Here is a 23,644-nt window from a genome sequence, read left to right on the forward strand (position 1 = left end):
GGTATGATGCTGTTATATAAGCGCTGGTGTTCTTCAAAAAGAAAAGACAGCAGGATATGATTTGGCCTTTTCTTAAGATGACAGATTAATCTACTTCGGAGATTTGGCCCTAATCATCATCATCATCATCACCATCATCACCGCTCTTATTCTTGGGATTACCAATAACATGAGAGGGCCTGGAGAGGATGGACACAAGATGGGGTGAAGGATGAGCAATAGATTGATTGACTAAGCAATAAATAGTTTTGAATGGTTACAAGAAGAACTGGAAAGAGAACGGTAGGTAAAAGTTTTTCTGTTACATGGTGGGCACACGTCAATGCATAGAAAGTTGGACTAGAAAGCAAAGAGGTAGTTGAAGGATGTGAAGGAGGGCTTATAGGAAAGAGGAGAAAGGGTAAATGGGGACAGGAGCAACAAAAGACATGATAAGTTAAAGAAGAGCACTATCTCTCCTTATGTAGGTTAATTGACTGAGGAATTAAAGCAAAAAAGATATAATTCAATTCAATGCATGGACGTTAACAATAAAAGGCCCAGTAGCATATGAAATGATTCTTAACATCTACACACACACAGGCTAAGCTGGTGTGTCGTCCTAGTATATTTCTAATTATCAGTTAATTGTTATTCTCTATCATTAGGAGGGTGGTTTTTTAATTGTAATGTAGCCAAGCAGAAAGCCTACCTATACATGTGGGGGACAATTAGCCACCTCCATTAACCCCTGGTTAATTACAACCTCCATTGCTGCTTCCCACAGCACTTTTCTCACTCCTTTTTACCCCTCATCTCTATCCCCGGGCCTTCATCCCCATTTTTTCCCCCTCAATCCTGCCCTCATTTCAATCATCGAAGATCTTCAGTGCTCCTTGATTGTTGGATTCAAGAGTATATCAGTTGTTAACTGCCCTTTTTTTTCTTTACTAAAAAGTTTACTTTTCTAGGTTATCATTGCCCTATTTCAGCCCCCGTGTCTTCCCTTTCTTTCTTCTATACTTACTAGTGAAGTTCCTCGGGGATGAGCCTTAGAAGGCAAGTAAAGCTACAGGGATATATGGATTAAAATGATTGACAAATGAACCAGAAACATGGACGAAACATCACATCTCTGCGTTACTTTCCTTGCAGCGTTAAGGTGCCACCTCAAATGTACAAAAGTAATGTACAGGATTATTGCTTTGGTCAATTCTGTATTGGGGTTTTTTGGCCATGTTATGAGTTTACAGTATTTCAACTTTCCTAAGTCATCACACCAGAGAAATAACTGCTACTGTACACACTACACATTCACATGCACACTCAACTACATAGGGCTTTTTCATTTGATTGTTATTCATACATCACTTCACTGCTTAACCATAAAATAAATAATAAATAACAGTTTCACTCTGTCTATAAGCTCCCTTTATGTGTAGTTATCCAAGTATATGGATTTAACAACACCTACTGGGCAACACAAGCTTCAGTGTTGGATTATTACATGTAAAAATAAGTTTGTTCAAAGCAAAGGCATTGTACACATTGAAGTTGAGTAAGGTTTCCATATACTTTGTATTTTGTTCATCCTGTTTTGAAATAAATGGTCTTTTTTTTTTTTTTTAAGCTTTCATCAACTGAACATTCTCTTAACTTTGTGCATTTTTTCTCTCTTTATTTTTCTTTTTGGATGGTTTCACATCACTGGCATATCCTGTGGGTTTATTAAAAATCTTTGACTTATGGGAAAATCAGGTAATTTTAGAGGTTGATGTGCCAATAAGTGTTCTTAAAATCCGTTTCTCATACACACACGCCCACAGACCCAAATCAATGCACTAATTTCAGAGCATTCACAGCAACACAAATTGCATAACTGCGTGGCGAAAACCCTTTTCCTGGTAGTAGCTGCATCCTGCTGTCTGGATTTTATTGATTTTGACAACAATGGACCTCTGGCTGACCAGACTGCACACAGAACTGAAACATGTTCCTGTTTCTTAGACCTACTTTATTTGTCCACATAATTTGGACAAATGAAGTGAATTTCTCAATAGACCACCTCCCTTCTTCCAACACAGCCTCCTGACATTTGGTGTTCTTTTCTTCTCCTCTCTCCAAGTTGAGTTATTGTCTGAAAGCAGGGGCCGCATACACTGGCTGATAATGGGTGGTGGGAAATGGTAGTAACTACTGTATATAAATACTATGCTATTTATTTATTTTAATGTTTATTTAACAGGGACGATACATACAACATTGCCACAAAGAATGGAAAATGCGATGCATACAAGACGTCTAGCTTCAGCTGTTATTCTAACACTTTCAGAAACAAAGAATAACATAAATCAAGATAGATTGAGAGAAAAGAAGGTATAGAGCAAAAAAAGGAGATTTAAATGAAAAGATATGTACGTCTGACGGACTGAGGCAGATATACAAAAACTGAGAGACAGAGAGAGGTAGTGAGAAAAAGAGAGAGAAGGAGGTAGAGAGAGAGAGAGAGAGAGAGAGAGAGAGAGAGAGAGAGAGAAGGGATAACAATGTCCATTGTTCCATTAGAGAAGACAATAATGACTGATAAAATGAGGTTGCTAAAGAGGACACAATGGTCCTTAATTGACTCATTAGGGAAAGAAGAGAATGAACTGCACTAATGAATGGAGTATGAGCTCTGCAGCTTAACTGCTTGGTAAGCAAAACAGAAAGACATTTAGTTTATTAAATCTAGGCAAAGCAATTTTATTTGTTCACCAAAAGGGATAGCACGAGAGGCTACACGGACAAAAACAAAACAGTGAAAAGCAGAAACTCTGGACTTCATAAGTATTTGGGTTTTATTAATCACTGATGTATAATTATCTTCAATGGTACGTCTGTATGAAATTGGAGGCACGAGTGTGTGTGTGTGTGTGTGTGTGTGTGTGTGTGTACCTCTAGGTGTTCCAGGATGTATGGTGGGTTTGTCATTCCCAGCCTCAGCATGGCTCCTTCAGGAATCACCTCCACCAGTCGCCACAGCAGTGTGGGCAGGTCAGTTCCTATGTCTCGGCCATATGCACCTGTGTCTTCACTGGTCAACCAGATCTCACACACACCCTCTGGAGACAGTCACACACGCACACAAAAGCACAAAGAAAAAAAAGTTCAATTTTTGTTTCAACATTTCACATTTTTTGCATGTTTTCAAAAACAAAACTGCCCAGCACAGCGAATTGCCCATGGGCAGTTCATCTCATGTGCTTGGGTATGGCTAAACACTAACAACTAAACACAGATGCCTTCAGTGTTTCTGGTAGCTAGTTTGTTTGGAAGAAATATAACTGTATTAGCCCGAAAAGCTAATGCAAGCACAGCTTACATAAACACCACCTGCAGACAAGAGTCAGTGGAGAGGGGAACATTACAACACAGGCCCCACTGAGAGTCACACACACTGAACCCCTGTGAAGGTTGCACATCCTGACAGCTGCAGACTGCTATGACTAGATAATATGTTTCATTAAAGAATGACAAATGACAACTTTTAACCCAGCGACCATATTGTTTGAAACTGCTTTTGAATGAGTACCAAAAGTCAAGCAGTGTCACAATGCGTGCAGGACATCTTATTGTCTGGCAAGTGCAACTATTATATCCACTCCTCATTACCCAGGAGGACACTCTTTACTGTGACTATTGCTACTGTTACACTTAAGGGAATCTCACATTTACATCGTCTTAATTGGATTCAAAGTCACCTAACTCAAGGTAGTGAATCCAAAGCCTTGGAGAGCTATTTGAGTCACACCTTTATACTGACAGTTTAATTATCAGGGTTATTTTAGCTTTCAGTGTTTATATTTTTTAAGATGTTCATAATAACTAAATGAGGTATTTTTTATCCTTTAACAATTGAATTGGTTAAAATGATTCACAGTTTTATTTCATATCCGAGTTCTCTCTCTCTTATATCAAGTGACAATTGAACCCACTTCAAGGCAAGGCTTGGCTTTTTTTTCACAATTTCCTTTACGACCCTTTTTTCAAAAATAAATAGGCCTTCAGAACACCTGTTAACCACCAAAACATAAACAGCCTCATAAAATTATATAACGTAAACACAGCAATATGAGAGAATTTATGATGAAAGCAGTTCCAGTTGCCAGGTTCAGTCTACAAAACTGCCCTACCATCATGCAGCGTCTCTTGAATATTATTTCATCACCTTTAGCAATCTTTTGTTGTTATTGTCTAAAGGCTTTGGTAGAACTCAGCTCATGACAGACAAGTATTAAAAATACCCACCTTATAAACATGCATTTCAGGAATGTGAAGGTCATATACAGCAGGAGGGGACGATCTACTGCCTTCATGCTAAATTAAAGCAACGCTCACTGCTAGGGCTTAATGATCTAACTGTCATTTGGCTGTAGGTCTGGAAATGGTTGAGTGTCTTCTTAAGTTATGGGTTAAGACATATCATATCATGCAGACACAAAAATACATTTGCACTTGCAGGAGCACAAGCTCAGGTACACATACACACACGCACACAATCACACACAAAACTACACAACCATCATTATCATTAGCTGTGCAGAGACAGACAGAAAGATGCATGTGGTCATTCAGGGAGTAAAGATGGTGTTTGGCTAATTGGATTGCGTGTGAGTGAGCATGTGTGTGTATGTGAGAGAGAGACAGAAAACTGCGGGTTTAAAGGCATGCATGGGCCAGATAGATTAAAGATGATGACAGTATAATTGTCCGGAGTGAAAGAGTTTCCAAAGCTCATCATCATTGACATCAAGATGCACTAATGATTTTCTGGAGCCAGCCACTAAAAACACCCATCAATCACGTGTGATCAGATCTAAGGGCAAAACACACCCTCTATGAGAATGCATTCAGGGTATGTATGATGTTCATTTCCTTCACGCAATTAATTTCACCTTGGGCAGACACTCAATAATAGCCTGCTTTATTAAATATTCTTTATTAGAGGGTTCATGATTTTCAAATTGTCATTGAATTATAAAAAGAAGATTGAATAGTTTATGTGGCTATAGAAGATGCTGATATTTACTTTGTATTTTACTGACAAATGGTAGAAAGCACTGCATTACTAGTACCAAACTGTTATTATACAACAAAAAAGAAGAATGTGTTACTCCAAAGCGTTGATGAAATGTGTGAGATTACTGTACAACTAGAAATATGTAAAGCCAAAGACTACTACTGCAAGTATAAACCAGTTCAGTGTGGCACTCTTATGAAAGTAAGTGGAAATTAGTCTGAAAAAAAAGTCAAAATTTGCCAGGAAAAGCTAGTGTTATAGTAAAAAAAAAACTGTGTTGTGGAAAATATAGAGGGTAGGATGTCTTTGAAAAGCGGTCAGATAGCCCCCAGTGTATATCAAATAGTCTGTTTTTACAGTTATTTCTGTTATTTATTAACTCATTGAAATCATTCCATATACTATATAGGCTCTGTTTTCGCAACGTTCCCCTTAGGAGCTTCAGATAGATAAGAGCAACCCTTTGTATTGTTGGCCACTGGACACCTTCACCGTGGGACCTGGAGGTCGACAGAGATGTGTTATTATCAGCAACCATTGTTTGGTAATGAATGTCCCTGTTTAGCAACATAAATGCCATGGTTCATTTGCTGCTGGATTTTCCCCCATAATATGTGACACATTTTTCAGTTTTTTTTGGCCTGAGGGAAGGTGGTGACAGCACATTCCCAGGGCAGCTAATGTCAGCTTGTTTGGGCTCAATTACACCAATCCCTCTGCCAAGGTCTAACACAGCCTGCATCATCTGCAGTCCCAGGAGTGGACGTATTCCTACGCCCATCACACCAGCGGCATAAATTTCTGCGTCACTTTTGTCCCGCAATACCATAGTCCAAGTGACCTGCATTAAATCAGCCAAGTAGGAGTTAAATCAAGTCCTTCCAAAACAGCATTCCTGCAATTCTACTCACATAATGCTGCCAGGATAGTAACCTTGTGTATTGTCTGCTATCAAACGGCTCTTGTGATTCCTGTGTTAATTATGTTTTGAATAGGGTGATGCTTTGGAACAGTCTCAGGTGTTTACTCAAGGCCACACTCATACACAGATCTCCCGATAAACTCAATAACCTGCCCAGTAATTTGCTGCTTTGGCTTGCTCCACAGTCCCATTTGTATTAGCTGTGCCAATGGTATTATTGTTGGCCAGAGACACAGAGATGGTGGCCGTTTCATCAGGAAATGTTAACTTGTTCTCCCTTCTCTATCTGTCCCGATACAAACTGCACAGCTGCTTCCTCTGGCTTTGGTATGTATACAGAGGAGAGAGGGGTCGTGGTGGTACAGATCTGTTACGTGTCCATGTGTCAGGCATGTGGAGATTACAGCAAATCTCAGCAGGACAACAGTGTGTTGAAGATAAATTTTGTAAAATCCAAATCATTACTTTTCCAATCCATTACTTTTAATTAGGGCTGTTAAATGATTTTAAAAAATTAACTTGATCAATTGCAATACTACTCTGTGATTAAGCGTGATTAAAATACTAAATATTATATATACTAATATTACTTGCATTTTCTTCTATTATTTCTTATATAAGTATTGAAGGATGCAATTTATGTATACCTACAGTACAATAATCCATTAGAATTTAAGGATGCAGTTATACAGATTGGTGAAAAATAATAATCATAGTTTATTTTTTCACATCAGCACTTAATTTTGATTAGTGTATTATATAAATGCCTATGTATTCCACTGTACACCTCAGCCTTCATAAATGAATTACCTCACAGGTTTCATTGTGAATGGAGAGTTTTGTCCTCCTGAAGCTGCCGTACATCTGACAGGCCACCGTCTGCCACAGGAAACACTTGCAGACATAGTTTACAGCTACAGTAGTCTGATAGCCATGAGCACTGACACCGTCAAACCAAGAGTTTGAGTTTTCCCACTCACTTCTGTGATCAAACCAGCCATGGCATCGAGTTTTACCTGATCACGGGCAGAGTGGGATGAGTCTTCACAGAACTTGAATGGGATGATATTGTATTGAAGATGGAAATATGGGACAAACCCCGTCCTAACGCGCTATTTAATCCTCAAATACGGGATGTTACCATATTTCAACAGATGGGTGATGAACCCACTAGCGACCCAGACAAGATCATAGAGTGTATACATGGACAGGCTCTACAGTACCTACTGTAAGTCATATAAGACGTGATATACGTGAGTTATTTTTATTTATTTTATTTTTACGCGTTATTGTTTCCAGGTTAATTACATGTGTTGACACGTTAACTTTGATAGTCCAACTTTTAATACCGATATACAGTATATAATGAATTGTAATCACTGTAAAAAGCAAGTTAAATAGTAGAGACTATAACCTTTATTTTCAGATTGTGAAGCCAGGATAATCATGAGGGTCTAGTGAGAAGGGAATATAGTATGTCCTGCTGAAGTGCCTCTAAGCAAGCAGGACATTAGGGTGTGTACAGGGAGTTTTCCATTCTACTCTGACCTGTGTGTGTTACATTACTAACCCTCAACCTAACCTTCTCCTCTCCACGTCACTCTGATGTCAGAACAGTTACAAACATGGGCGGGGGGCAGCGTATTTTTTCCTAAAAGCTATTAACATTCACTTAACTCTGACACAACAGTGCAGACAGCATTTTTTTTTTTAAAAATGTAAAAGTGGGCCCTCTCTTGTTTGGGGTTTAGGCATTCAGGGGTGGGATTATTGCTAGGTAAAGAGAGCGAGACAGAGACAGAGAGCACACGCACAAAAAGAAACAGCTAACTTTTTTTCTAAGCAGCTTTTGACTGCGTCCAAGAATAACACCATCAGCATGCCAAATGCCAAACACGTATCAAACAATCATCACTCCAACACACTGCCACATATCTTGCTATTGGTGTGTATGTGTGTGCACGCTCCAGTGTGTGTGTTTGTTTTCCTAAGAGAGCCCTCTAACCTGACTTGAAGAGAGTTATAAGTGTACCTGACTTGAAGAGAGTTATAAGTGTGGCGGTCTGCTGCTTGTTTTTGCACCTGTCTGCAAGATATATTTATATATAAATAAAAGAAAACTAAAATCTGCACCAACCTGAAACTCATGAAGAGGGTGCGAAAACACTATCTCCTGCCTGGTGATATACTGAAACTGGTGGATTTAGTTGATGCTAGTTGTCTCAACCTGTTAATTTTAGACAGATTTATTTGGGATTGAAATATGGCTTCAGTAAAATGTCAATACGATGATGATAAACAGTTTTTGGCAAAATATGTTTTAGCTTTTATTTGTTCATTACCACCAATGTGATATGGTTTCCAGGCCAACACTTCCTATCAGCTGCAGTACTTAAAATCACACTAGCATTTCCTGTAGCAGTCATCTATGTATCATTATGGTGTTTACATCTGGCCCTGTGTCCCCGCTCCGCCCTTGGATAAAAGGATGGGAAGAGTGGGAGGAGGAAAGAGACGAGGGCTTTGAAGTGGTTGCTTTGAAGAAGTGTGACAGAACCAATTGATTCAGGTGATTGGGAGCTTTAGTAAAAGCCACTGGTGAAACGGTTAAAGGGTCTTAAATCATAAATGAGACACAAGCAGCGCAACATGACCACACATCGCCATGTCATGCTTGTTTCTATTAGTTAGCAAATGCCTGCTCTGATTCCTTCAATAGCACCGCGTTTTACATTATTTGTGTGTGCGTGCGTGTCATTTCGGCACCGCATCATTGTTTTCTACGACAAAATATCCTTTCTAAACAGCAGCAGCTCTTAGCCTAGCCTATAGCGCATCATGTTATTAGCACGGCAGACACCATGTCTATGGCTGTTAAACTGCATGATGTCAACAACAGCAGATGAAAAACATAGAATAACAGTGAGACTGTGCATCTTTGTAAAAATAACTTAACTGGCCCTTAGCCTAATTACTGTACTACCATTGTCTCCTTTACAAGCTATTTTTTTATTGCACCTGGCGACATGCATTATAATTACCAGCACAGTAAAAGTTTGAACACATTTAATCATGTTGAACTCTTGGCCGTGTTTAATGTGTTTCAGATCACCTAGATGTGAAAGACTTTTGTAGACGGGGTAAGCAATCCTCCTGTTCCTGTGCATGTTTTAAGATTGATTTTTACAAAACTCCAGCATCAGCTATATATGTTTAAGTGCTTGTGTTTTTGTGTGTATGCACCAACTGTAAGTTAACCTTCTATCCCCACCCTACATATTCCTACTTATCTTAATCTCTTTGGCATGATATACGTTTTGATTGGCTGCCACAGGCTATAATGTTTAACAGATTATAGATTAGATGCACATAAAGATGATCCTATTAAACTGCATTAAAAACCTATTTTCCATAACACAAGTCAACACATGGCTAAGCATGTTACAGGACATACATGCAGAGCGTGGAAAATGGAAAGGGAGTGTTGTTTATTTGATGGTATTTAAACTAATGTCTCAGACTGCTTTGCAATACTTTATTTGGTAACTTATAGTTTACTGCATCTTAAATACACTTTAATGTGATTGTTAGATAGTCGGCATATACGTCTACTGCCTTTAGGCTGATGCATCTTAAAATTAGAAGCACACACTCACCTACTGCCTCATGCATTATGGCAGCTTAATGTATACAACATGCTTAGCAATGTGTTTCTTTGTGTCATGGAAAATAAGGATTTAATGCAGTATAATAAGATCATCCTTATGTGCATGTAATCTGTAATCTATTCAACAGGCAACCAATCACGACGTGCATGACCTTATGTGCAGCAACAACATGTTCAATCCTTTTGACTGTATTCACTTTTTAACTCTTCGTGTTTTGGTCCAAATCATCATGTTCATCTGATGGCTTCAAAATCATCAAATCTGTTACTCGGCATATTGAGTTGCACTTCTGGTTTGATTCTCACACACACTTTCTGACATTAAATGAACAGTATAAATCCAGTAAAACATTTCACTGGTTCAATGTTAGTGTTGTTTAATGGGACCATGAGGTGGACAGGTGAACAGTTACTGTAAGAGAAGAAAGTGACACAAATAACATGAAAATATGAACTGACCACAAGTTAACTGTCTACCTTTAGTTTGACTGGTCTCAACTATCTGTTTTGTTGGTTCCCATGGAGACGAATATTTAGGGGGAATATGAATATGCATAAACACACATCCAACCCTCCATAGAGAGAGATGAGCGTTGACATGGACAGTACATGGATCAATATGTTGCCGCTAACGTACATACAGTATGTGCGTGCCAAGAAATTTACAGAGAGAGATGAGAGATTACCATATAAAGATGTGTAATCTCCAGTGTCTGTGCATGTATAATGTACACATATAATAAAGAATAATCTTATATTCATAGGTACACAATACTTAAGTATTTGATAATTTTTTCAACCAGAGTTATTTTGTTTTCTCCATCTGTGTAACATTAATACATGCCATAAAAGCACAATTATGTGTTACAAAAAGAGTTGGGGGTAGATTAATAATGAGTGTATTTCCAATAAATGTATTTTGGGGAAGCGCAGCACTATGCAGTTATCAGTATAATTCGCTATATTCACTTTCTTATGCAAACCGAAAAAGAAAAACATGATAGATTTGTTGCAATGTTACAAAAGGTATTTTCTAAGCTATTTTAACAACTGGAACACACTCTGAGTGGTAGGGTTAATGAAAGTTAAAGGTCACAGTTAAAATGATCGAATGCCACACAAATAGAATAACTCGCACTGCCAACCATAACTCAGCATTAAATTACTCCTTTACAAATCATGCGCATCACCACAACCTTTCTAATATGGCAAACTGAGACACATGCATTCATCAGTAGACGCTTGGTGCTTCAGTTCACTGGATCAAGATGAATATACATCAGATAAGTTAAGATCTGGGATGGATAATATGCTGTAGCCTGCAACACCTACACTCCGCGGTGTGCTTTATTAATAGCATATTAATTTCAACTAAAACCTTTCCTTGTCCTCATCACATGTAGAGAACACACACACACACACATGCACAAACACACACTGACACTCGCCTCTATTACCATGCAACACTCTTTTTTTTTCCCAGCACCACTTACTGGAAGGCCTGTCTGACCTTCAACCACATTAGTCCCTCCCCTGTCCTCCCCCATCAGCCAATCCCCTCTGGCTGTCTGCTTCCACAATAATCCTCCCCACCCACCACTAGATAGTGAAAAAAAAACATTCTGGGGCAGATGTCAACAACAGCAACTTGAGAAATGAAATGATGAATTTGGAAAGAGTGACAAAAGTGAAGGACTGTGGGTACTGACTCTGTCTTAAAGGGGTGAATTGGGATTGAGAAATATTCTAGTAAATATTGTCAGAGACAATTCTTTAACTATTGAAATAACTGTATTCATTTTTTTTTTAATCTTATTATTGAATAGATATTACTTGTTATTGTCTCATAAAATGAACATTAATTTGATTTATTTTTTCTTATATAAAACTAAAAATAATATCCACACCACATAAATACAGGTAGTATTTATTCTTAATTCTTCCAATGTGACTAGCCAAGGTGGGAGAGATTTTGCTATATTTCCAACAATTTTGATTTAAAGGTTCATTGAAATGATGGAGTTAAACTATATCACATTCATGGTGGTATGTTTTTCATTCTGTGAATACCATCCACCCCTGCATGACATATAACTGATATTAGCTGACATGAAACAGCAATGATAGCTTGTCCAATGTACAGAAAATCTTCCAAGTCTTCTCGTTTTTCTTAAGGTTTGTATTCAACAGCTCTCATTGAAATTCTTAAACTTTGCTAATCTTTGATTCGCAGGCATGTTGGAAATAAACATTTTCATAGACACAAGCGGCAACATATTAAAATACACATATACACACACAGACATGAGCCTTACTTTAATCCCTGCTACACACATTTCGCACATATTCACACACTGTAACTCACACACAAACACCACACACAGAGTTTAATTGCAGTAATTAAGCAGCTTAATTTTGAGCAACAACTGTTGATGTGGTGTGTGGGCGTCTTGGCAGGTAGCATCATCATCACGGATTAACCCAACACACACTTGCTTAGAAGCAAATATTCTCTCTCAGGCATGTTCACACAAAATAAATGCATGTGTGTGTGCCCGTTGCACATAAATGTGTATGTGTGCATGCACATATGTCGATGTACATGCATATGCATAGCTTTAATGAACAACCTACACAATTCTTTAAACAACAACATGTCAGCTTTAACCTACTTTCACATAGTTTCTGAACTACAGGCATGACCCTCTGCACACGCCTGTGAAAGTCTGGATACATCAAAGCTTCTATGTGAAAGTCTTAGTACATGCACACGCAATGTATGTGGTATAAGGAAAACATGCCACAGCATATATGGGTCAGCCATATTCTATGAGGATATCAAAAGTAATTGGCAGAGGAAGTGCTGTGTGTGGTGTGTGTGTGAAAAGCATGTACGTATGTATGATGTGTTTGTTTAAGAGCTTGCATCTATATGAATGTATAGGGAGTAATTGGGGGAGAAGATAAGACAATACCATGATGATAAGAGAAGTTGCATCCTCTCTTTCATCTTTTCATGTGTGTATAAGCATGAGTGTGTGTTTATGTACGTGTGCGTGCGTGCGTGTGTATGTGTGTGTGTTGACAGAGAGATTGCGTCTTGTGAAGAGCTTCCAGAGAGACTGACTGCTGAATGTACAGTGATGCTTTGGACAAAAACAAAAACAACCCTATGACTAAACACAGCTTTCCGAGTCACTTGAAACTTCCTGAGAACTCAAAGGAATTGCTGAAAACTCATGGAGATGGACTGGAAAGATGGTAGTAGGAGATGGCAACTGATTGTACTGTATATTGATGTTAATGATAAACTGGAAACAGCAGGTACTGATGTACTGATTTGTTTTTCTTGCCTGAAGCAAACCAACACACACCAAAATTCAAAAAGCATATGAAAACCTAAAAGACACAAGCTGATAATAAATTAAACTACAGCCCACAGTCTGACCCCAGTTAGGAAATATATGTAAAATTGAAACATGTTCATCAAGCAAAACATCAACTTTAATTTAGTTATTAATTTTCACCTCAAACAAAGTGACATTTAGTTTATCCTCACTAGGGAAGTATGTATTGTATTCTGTATTGTGTGGCAGTAAAGTGGTATTTTTATAACATGACTCAAGTTCAACACATAAACAAACACAGAATTCAGAGTGTGTAACTCACTCTTCAGTGTGCAGAGATAAAAAACAAAAACAAAAAAAAACATCAGTTGGACGATTTTGACTTACTCTTATGTGAAGCTGCTCTCCATTTAGGCCTTTGCAGGCAATGAGGCTCAGTGGTTTGAAGTGTTGCATAGCATGGGTTTCTCTGTGTGCCCTTGATGTGCTAACCCTTGTGAAAGACCGACAGTCTGCCCATAGCTCAACCTGCCGTTCACCCAGAACATGCTGAGATATGCACCTGCCCCCTGCCTTCCTGGGCAGTACAAGAAGGTCTATAAATTGGATGAGTGGATAAAAGGCAGACATATGACTTAGATATCTGCTGTATCACCACCTCAGGTATTGCAGAAGGTTGTCATGATTTGAATGTATGAGTGGGGAATAAATGTGTAGACCCATTATCATAGTGTGAGTCAGCTATTACACAGCAGCATCCCAAAAACAGGTTAAAAAAATAAAGAATAAAAAGCAGGACAGATAATGACTAATCAAGGATAATTGAGGTGAGAGACTCTGTGATAACTTTTCTGAAATGAGGGATTTTTTTAAAGGGGTGAGACAAATGTTATTAGTGATTTTGTCAACAATCAACCGGCCTTGTTATCTGCTCTCATTAGTGATGCTTAACAAGCAACAAATGCAATTAAACAGGAATGTGAAGGGAAAGATGCAGCTGTCACAATAGGTCAAATGTACCTGATGATAAGGTGCATGTTAATGTGAGCCAAATACAACTGTCCCAGAGAATATCGAGCGTCACATCTCAAAGGCTGCCATTTAAAAACGTTTGGCATATTTGATATTCACTTGATGAATGACTTAAAGGTTGAACTAATTAGCAAAATTGTCATCTGTCAATCTACTGATTAGTCAGAACTTTTTAGCTTAAGACTTCATTCAAATGTTTGGAGTAAAAGAAATTAAAAAAAAAAAAAAGCTTTCATCATGTTACTGTGAATGACATCATTGTATGAATAGGAGTTATGTATCAAATGGGGATTATCTATACTGTCTTGAGATCTGACCCAATCTCAGTCTATCAAGATAATGAACTTGTACTGTACGTCATTAAAAGCACATGAGTTGAAGCCGAGGGGAGGGTGAATGGCTGATGGGGTGCTTGGATTAGCGGCCGGGGAGGCTGAGACACAGAGAGTGTGAGGGAGGGGGTGTCAAAGGAAGCTATAGGGGGCAGATCCCATGTCTGTATGCTTCAGAGACCATCAGAACTGCAAGGCACTGAGGGCATTAGAAGCACGCACACACACACACAGACATATACACATGTACTATTATACACACACACACACGCATGTGCGTCTGAACAGTGATATGGAAATGAGTTCCTATTAAAAAGTCATTGAGGTGGTAATGGTTAATATCAGCTGTCAAAGAAGTCAAGGCAGTGGACACACACACTAAAATACATTATCACAACTATTCCCATAGACACACAAGATTCACACACTCACACACACATATAGAGTTACAGTTGTGTTATTAATCAGACATAATAAGGTTTAGCTCCTTCTAATTCAAGGCTGTTGACCTAATTTCTTTAGGTTCTGTGTGTGTGCGTACACGCGCCTACACTCGCCTGTGCGCTGGTGCAGGCACTAATTTGATAAATAATAATACGTCTGGTCAGTATTTATGCTAATATATTCATAACCCACCAGCAGGCATCATGTTTGTGTTTGTTAATTCACTTAGCCAGTGTGTGTATGTGTATTTGTGTGTGTGTGTGTGTGTGTGTGTGTGTGTGTGTGTGTGCGTAGGGGTGTGTGTGGAATTAGTTACTGTAGCAAACTCACCAAGAGCAACTTTAAATGCACCCTGCATGTGTCTGTTTGTGTTAATTAAGTTAGTGACTCTATGAAATGTGTTTACTGTATGACTATATTCGGTATTTTGAAAATCTAACAAGTTGTGTGCATTAATTTCTGTGTGTGTGTGTGTTAATTCAGTCAGAGGATCTGTAAACATTATCTTATTATGTAAATATTTGTATTTTTAAGTAAACATATGGATGCTTTCTGTATTTAAGCTTTAGACTAATGACTGTGGTCTGTTTACTAAGTTAACGAGCTGAGGAACATGCAGGGCTGAACCTCATCTGCCCATCCTCCCTCTCAACACCTTCTTCTCTCTCCTTTCAACTTTTTTTCATAGTCCTCTTCCACATCAACACCACCTTCACATACAGGTTTTACCCAACCTAATATAGTTTTACTCAAAAACCACCAACAACCAACATCTACTTTATATCAGATATCATCTTTGTCCATGCCAGTTATCTGGAAGCACATCTTCTGACCATTTAGATACACTGGATAAGTGCAGGTCAGTGTAAACAGGAAGCAGATTGCCTACTCTGCAGTTTGGTCTTAAATTACAGAAAACACTGGGAATGAGGAACATCAGTGGTGAACACAAGAGATTTCTCTGCTTGTTCGGACGTCGAGGTGGAACTGATGGTGACACCCAATCAGGAGGCAAACATGGGCGTCTTCAGGGGTTTTCTAACTGAAACTGGACATGCAGCATTTCAAACAATCCCCATTTGAGGGGGTTAATAACTCAAGTAGTGTGGGCACAAATGTACCTAAGTGGTGCATTTTAAAGCTAAAATGCATTAATGTGGATGAAACCACAAACTCTATGGCACTAAGGACACACACACACACACACACACACACACACACACACACACACACACACACACACACACACACACACACACACACACACACACACACACACACACTAAGACACATTAAGCGGAACGTTTGACATCTTAGACACCTAAATGTGAACACACCATCATCCTCTCACAGACCTACTTAGTGGCCACCTCAGGCCATGACACTTAAAGGGTAGAAAATGTGTGCTGATTAAGAAACAGCTTTTGTGAGTGATGGAGCAGATTATCCTCCCTTCCAGAGGAATAAAAATGTATTTTGGTCCTTGTGAGAGCAAATACATGCACATGAACGGTGTGAGAGTCTTAGTATCAATATCCAGATACTTGCAAACTTGCCTCAACTTTTAGTTATTAACTCGTGATTTTCAGTTGTACTGAAAAATATATTATAAATTATTGATACTTTCTGAGTTTTATGTTTCATAAAAAAACAGCAATAACTGATATTGTTCCAATAATCACTTCAATGAAATGTAATGTGACAGATGAGTGCAGTCACTAAACTACACTGAGAGGCAGATGGAAAGAGGTAGACAGACACAGGGTCAGTGGTTGAAGACATGCCCTAACATGCACCAGACATGTACAGACATGTGTCTTACTGTGGTTGTATGCGAGTGTGTGCTACTGTGTGTGAGGCTTTCATGCCATACAGGAAAATTAACATTTTCCATGTAGATGAAAACTATTCCTTTTCTTTTCAACTGTTTTCAACATTTTTTGTTGACCAACTGCAGCCATTCACTCTGTGGCTCTGTATTTTTCATTTTGAAGTATTTCTGCTTTGCTTCATCTCTGGCATGTCTTATATGTCAACCCTGCACATTCTTTCAGTACAGTGTTATGGGTTAGTCAGTCCACTTCAAATCCAATGCCACACTGGCATGGGTGCACTAAACAAACTATAAACTAACTTCCTCAGCTGCCACAGTTGTTAAGGTGTTTTTGAGGTTCCTAATAACAATAAAATAGCACAAGTGTTAACAGATCTTATGAAGATGTACACAAATAAACATTGTGGATAAAATGACATCATTTTTGCAGCACAGAAACAATCAAGTTTATTAAGTCAGTGAAAGACCCATTACAGAACCGCTCTTTTGCCCATGTTGGCATCACATGGCTCCTGCTGACAGTCTGGTTTTGCACTCATGCTGTGAACTTCTCATGTTATCTCAGATGAAAAGGTGAAACACTTTGAGTTGTGCTCTCTTTGCAGCTTAAACTTGGTGTGTGGAAACAAAAAACTTCTTCAATTGATTCATCCCACTCAGACCAATTCCATTCATCTACACTGAGGCTTATCATCAAACACATCAGAGCAGGATCTGAGCAGGATGTTCTGTGAGCACCGGTTCTTAAAACGGACGTCTTCTTCACAGACAAAAGTCCTTGAACAGGACATTTTCATGCATCAAAATGTTTAGCATTTTCCTGCTGCACTGGACACTGCTCACTGTAGTTCATGGTAAAGTGAGGACGAAGATTTTTTTTTATATATTTTTGGGCATTTATGCCTTTATAGATAGCACAGTTGAGACAGACAGGAAACGGGGAGGCAGAGAGAGGGGGAATGACATGCAGTAAATGGCGCCCGACGCGGGACTCGAACCAGGGCCGACTGCAGCGAGGACTTTGCCTCTATACATGGGGCGCCCGCTCTAACCACTACGCCACGCGACGCCCCAGGACGAAGAATTTTTTACAGATAAAGGAAGTGAAAAGAAAAAAAATTATTATTTCATGTGCCGTGGATCAACAAAAAAACAACCAAATACACAATAGATAAGCTTCTGTCCATGAATGAATGAATGAATGAACGTACACAATCAACATATGATTTTAAGCTACATTCCTTTATAAGAGAAAATGTATTTTTAAAAAAAACTTTAGGAGCTCTCTCATACTTTGCACCTTCTACTGAAAAAAGCACTTATAAATTGATGAATGTTTTTCAACAATGTTTTTGCAAATTGAGCTGTTGGCTTCCATCTGAAGTTAAGTGTTGCAAAATGAATATGGTCAAGATTTTTGATGTTGAAATAATAAGCCATGATAAATTCCTAAATTGCTTTTAAAGAAAGGAGATTCAAGGTTTTGATAACAAAAAGCAGTAATGAATTGTAATTCTGTTCCCATCTGCGAGGAAAAGCAATGCTATTCATTCAGTGTTGTTGCATACCCTTTCAAAGTGGATCATTTCCAAGCTAAAACACATCTCCCACAGTTATTTTCAATTATCTTCTCTGCACACAAACAAAGGAGGTTTATCTAGTTGTGTGTGTGATGGAGAATTATTATTTTTAGACTCACAAAACAAAGCTTGTTTGTCAAGGGGCAATGCCATGTACAACCCGAAGCGCATAGAGAGAGTGTGTTTGAGTTCAAAGAGTTAGAAGCAACATTTACTAGAGGACATATTCAATAGTTTTCAGCATTTGCAAAACATCTTTCAGAACCAGTGTGTATGCATGTGCGTTTGGGTGAGTACGTGCGTGTGCATCAGCTGTCCCCCTGTAGCACCTTTCATGTCACCCAACACCAGGCCCTTGTGGCTGTGGCCACGGGTGGCCCACTATGTGAGAACTGGTTCCTGCAGGGGGTGTGAAGAGACCCCCTGATGCTATCAAAATATATACCACAGGGGGACACACAGACAAAAATGAGAACGCACACACAAACACGCACAAGTACAACACGAAGCTTCAAATTATACTTGAGGCCGTTGCTGCCTTTTTCTAGATACCCACACTGAATCTTTTGCAGAATAAAGACAGATTTTCATCTCCTGATGACCACCGTTTCAACTGGTTCACAAGGCTAAGAAAGAAAAGGATGGATTGAACAGGACAGGTACTTATGAGGGAATTGATTCAATGAATAAGAAAGGGCCACTATATTCAGGTTCTTGCTGTAACCCAGTTCACTGTGCAGAACTGTTCAATGATATATCTGTAGTCCACTGGAACGCAAATCAGACAAGAACTAGCAGCAAACAACCTAAATGGTAAAGATGCAAGTCACAATCTGACAAATAGAGAAATAAGCAGTGATCAGTTCTTCATTTATTTAAAAATAAAAGCCACCTGCAATAATTCTGAGACATGTTACCTTCCTTTGTTTGTATGAAAATGACTTTACAAAAGTCATTTAGTGACCTCTCTCACTATAGCTGGAATGCCTTTTGTAGAAAAATATTTTGGTCTGATTGTTTTGGGGTAAAGGGGAGAGGCTCCAATTTATTATTTTCAAAAAAAATTTTGTCACAGTGGCATTTTTGAAAAAGGTAGCCAACCTTGCAGCCTGTAAGCCTCACCTCACCACCCAAACCTTGAGAGAGCACTGGCCAGTGGGGAAACCACAATACTCAGCTCACCAACCAACAGTGTAACCTAATCTTGCAATTGTTATCACTCAGTCAATCACATTTATAGGGTCGGCCTCACTGTTTCAGTCCAGCCAACAATATCATGCTTGCTTATCAAGACTTGAACCAGTGAAATCTGTGAACAGCCACATTAAGATGAGTCTACATTACTTTGCTTTTAAAGCTATCCTGTTGGAGTTGGTTGACTGGTCCCAAAGGCCAGTTAGAGTAATTAGGCAAAAGTAATAAATGAATGAAAATGTAAATATTTGTTTGTGTATGTGAATTTGTTTGCCTTAAGCCTTCACATATATTGCCGTGTTCCAGCACAAGAGCAGCCAAAATCATGGTTAATAAATTATTTCTACATGTCATGAAACAACCTAATCGTTCTATGGATCATTAAAAATGAATTCACCAATGAAGAATAAATAAATGCAGATGCATATAACTGCAGGGCTAACATTTTGATGCTGGATTTTCATTCAACTCAATGGGAGATAAATGAGCTGCTGATGATATATGCCTTGAGAAATAGCCTTTTCAAAAGCAATATTTTTATTCATCCATCTGAATGTTGATAAGTGATTCAACATCAGACAGCCAACTACTGTGTGAAAGGGGAAAAATGAAAAGTAGACTGGTTGAAAAAGGACAGAAGAGTTAGACACAGAGACACTGAGATGGCAAGAAACAAAGAGAAACCACGAGGGAAAAACTAAAGAAAAAGGTTATCAAGTTAGAGATTTACTGTACAGTATACATAAAGAGATCGGGATAGGATTGAACTGATCCAAAATAGAAAGATAAGGATGTGAGGGAACTGGGATTGACTAAAAATGAAGGAAGATCAAAGGAAAAAGACAGAGCAAGAGCAGAGGGAGGAGAGAAGAGGAAAAGACTGAAAGATAGAACCATCATGGGGGGTGAAGTGGGAGTAAAGTGATAGAATGGATTGAGACAGGAAAACAGACAAACACCAGAAAAAAAGTGGGACAGTTGCATAATGTTTTTTTTTCAATAACTGTTTCAATAACAGGCTGTACTAATGGAACAGAGAGGAAAAGGGCTGTCCAATAATGTTACTATATTAATAATAATCACAAAAAGAAACTAAAAAGAAAGAGGTGGACACATGTTGGGACTTCAATCAAGATACAATATATTTCAACAATGTAGGCTACAACTGCCATTTCCTTTCATTCTCTTCCTAACACTTCTGAGTCCCGTTCCTCAGGCTTTCATTAGCCTCCCTCTTTTGAGTTTTCTCTCCCTTACAGGTAATGAGTTGTGTTGATCACAACATTGATGTGAGGTTCAAGTTAATTACAGGTAGAATAACCAATTAATTGTGATGTGTGTGCTAAGTGAGATGTGTGTTTGAGGCGGTGTGGGGTTTAAAAGATAGGAGGCCAGTACCTTAGGAAACTGAGAACAGAGAAAATTAGTTCACCTTTTCTTTGCATGTCAGACTATTATACGAGACAAATTTAAATTAATTGTCTTTAAATCAAGTGCTCATGTGATAATAAATGTGTTAGAGTGTTGTCGGTTAACAGTTCTGGGTGACAAAGAAGACAGACTATTTATACTTCTGCTGAGGCTGTGAAAAGAAAAAGTGGAAATGGGGGTCTTTCCCTATGAAGACACAGTTGGTCCTGAAAAACATGTTGGAATCTCTGTCCACTGTATCATATCAATAAAAGACCAGGTCTATAAATTTAGTCCTCACAAAATTTGACAAAGGCACCTCTAATCCAGTTTTTAAAAGCTTACACACCATCAATATATTGTGGAACTCTATAGTCAATCCCATGTTTCTCTCATCATAGTTTGAGGGAGTCAAGTGACTAATGTGAAGGTCGCTCATAGTGGGGCACTAAGATACTTTTTTACAGGTCACTGTTTTAATTTTATGGCCTGCAACTTGCAACAGCTCTTATTCACTCTCACTGCTCTAACCAGTGTAGTTTCCAGATGCAGCAGCTGTTTTCAACTAAGAGCTCTGTAGACTACCTGCCCAGCAGCAAACAGCTAACAGTCCAAGCTGGGCCATACAGGAACATTTAGTACCTAAAGAGCCAGATGTTTCTCTCAGGCCTTGGTGGAGACAAAAAATAGAGCTAAAAGTAAAGGAAAATATTGGATGTGCTTTCTACGAGCGAGAAATTCAATTCATACAAATGCCAATTAAAGCAGATATCAGTGGAATGTTTTTGTTAATATAAGTCCTAAATAGTCCTATTTTCCGTCAGCAATCACTTACATGAAGTATTTCAGCCTAAACACGAGTCTCTCCGTCACTCTGCTCTGCTGTAACCCGAGGAGAAAATTTTCCTTGTGGGATACAAGTGTTATCCAATGAGGGGAGAGAACGGCATGAAGGGCTGTGTGTGCAGCCAAGGGATGCGCGTGAATGTGGTGACGTAGCACGAGGACCAATTGATGCCTGACAAGGGCGGGGGCTGCTAACTCATGGTGCGTTCAAGGAAACTCGTACTTTGTGTTTTTCCTTCCTGTGAAGTCATACCAGTTCGATCTGGTACGAGTTCACGGGTCGGAAGTTACGAGTGGCCGTTATAGGGAACTTTCACAGACAACAGGACGGTAAAAACACGAGCTACGGGTTACCTGGAACGCTACCAAGTCGTAGTTGTGACTTGAAGCTGTAACTTACGGTTTCAAAAGCCTGCCTTGAACACAGCATTAGCCGAAACGGCCGTGCCACTGATATCTGCTTTAATGTTTTAACCTCGTGTCAGTGTGTGTCAGTGTGTCATCTTGGCAGCAGAACATGGTGCTGGAGACACGTAGTGGAGCAGGAGGAACCACGGAAGAGTTTTGAGTAATGAGGCAGGAATTTATAGGGTTGTCTGTCTGTGGACAGATTTTGTCTGAGCCGTAGCCTCACAAACGTTTTGTGACTGTTTGAAGGTGGGTGAAGTAATAATGTAGTCAGACTAATCAGTACGCATGTAATACTGTAGTAATGATGACTGGGTCCGAATGTCGATGTTGTTGCAGCTGGTGTGATGACTGATTGCCTAACTTACAAGGTGATGAAATAAGTTGTTGTTTCTTTACAACTTGTTCTACTGCCCCCCACTGGGCAAAACATAAGCTCAGTAAAAAAAAAAAAAAAAAAAAAATGTTTCAGGTCAGGTAGATCATTCACGAAAGATGGAAATGCAGGCTGTTGGGTTTTGATATATGTCCAGTATGCTGACTTCTGCTCCCAACCACCTGAATAATGTGCCTCTATCTGCAGCTTTGCGGCTTGCGGCTATGTGTTGTGCCACGACAAACACACTCAATAAGTCATTACACTACACTACTGAGTGCCACTTAATACCCAAATGCTTTTTATCATCCACCTTTCACTGATCTGTAGTTTCCCCACTCAGGAATTCACATGACTGAAATATGCCACATGGCAGAAACTTTAATCCCTGCAGGTGTCTTAAGGGCTCTGGTTTTGTGACACAGCCAAAAAGCTGAAAGGGTTCAAACAAGGGACTGTGTAGATTAAACAGCCCAATTAATCTCTCCTTCTCCAGCCTAGCGAGCTCCATGTCTAGACTTCAAAGCAGACACAAACTTGAGGACTTGAGCCACTTGCGCCTTTTTTTTCATTATACTGGGGTGTGTGTGTGTGTGTGTGTGTGTGTCTACATCATGACTCACTGACGCTTATGGAAACAACCTTGTAGTTATGTGGTAGTCTGTTATCTGTAAGAGTAGAGTGGTTGGTTGCAAACCAGGAAGCAAAACCCTTGGTAACAAACTACAGTTGAACATGTTTGTATTCTTGTTTGGTGGGAAAGATCCAAAACTGTGAATCATGACAAAGCGCCAAAGAAATTCTGTAAAGAAACAGGTAACAGCACCATGCAGAGAGTAAATGTAAGGGCGAGAGACAAAAAGGAGCAAATACAAACAATGGTTAATTTGGTAGATCAAACTAAACAGTGATTTGAATCTGAAGTTTCTCTCTTGACTGGACACAATGTAATGACGAAATGATGATGAAAAAGAAATCTGACGAGCAGTCAATTTATTTTGTTTGTTTGTCTCTTTTTTTCTTTCCCCCCCTCCAGCTGCAACTGGATAGAGACACAAAAAATGATCACAGGGGGACTGACTGGGGTTTTCTCAAAATAACAGTGAAAACTGTTTCTTTGAGAGGCCGATCATCACAAATATTTACAAGGCTACAATAACACACTAGACAGTGACAATTATTTTAATTTTATTTTTTTCCTTTTTTTTGTG

At 39.0% G+C, this 23,644-nt stretch overlaps 1 protein-coding gene across 1 annotated transcript in view; it reads right to left on the reverse strand.

The window, feature by feature from the left end:
• The window catches only part of cdkal1 (CDK5 regulatory subunit associated protein 1-like 1), a 238,762-nt gene that overhangs the window by 96,025 nt on the left and 119,093 nt on the right, over positions 1-23,644 (reverse strand). Inside the window, exon 9 of the mRNA XM_085802473.1 lies at positions 2,917-3,083. Coding sequence (XP_085658599.1) covers positions 2,917-3,083 — 167 coding nt within the window. The remainder of the gene's footprint in view (positions 1-2,916; positions 3,084-23,644) is intronic.

Source organism: Trachurus japonicus, chromosome 16 (genome assembly GCF_045865225.1).
Source record: "Trachurus japonicus isolate A0001 chromosome 16, Traja_1.0".
Classification (NCBI taxonomy): Eukaryota; Metazoa; Chordata; class Actinopteri; order Carangiformes; family Carangidae; genus Trachurus; species Trachurus japonicus.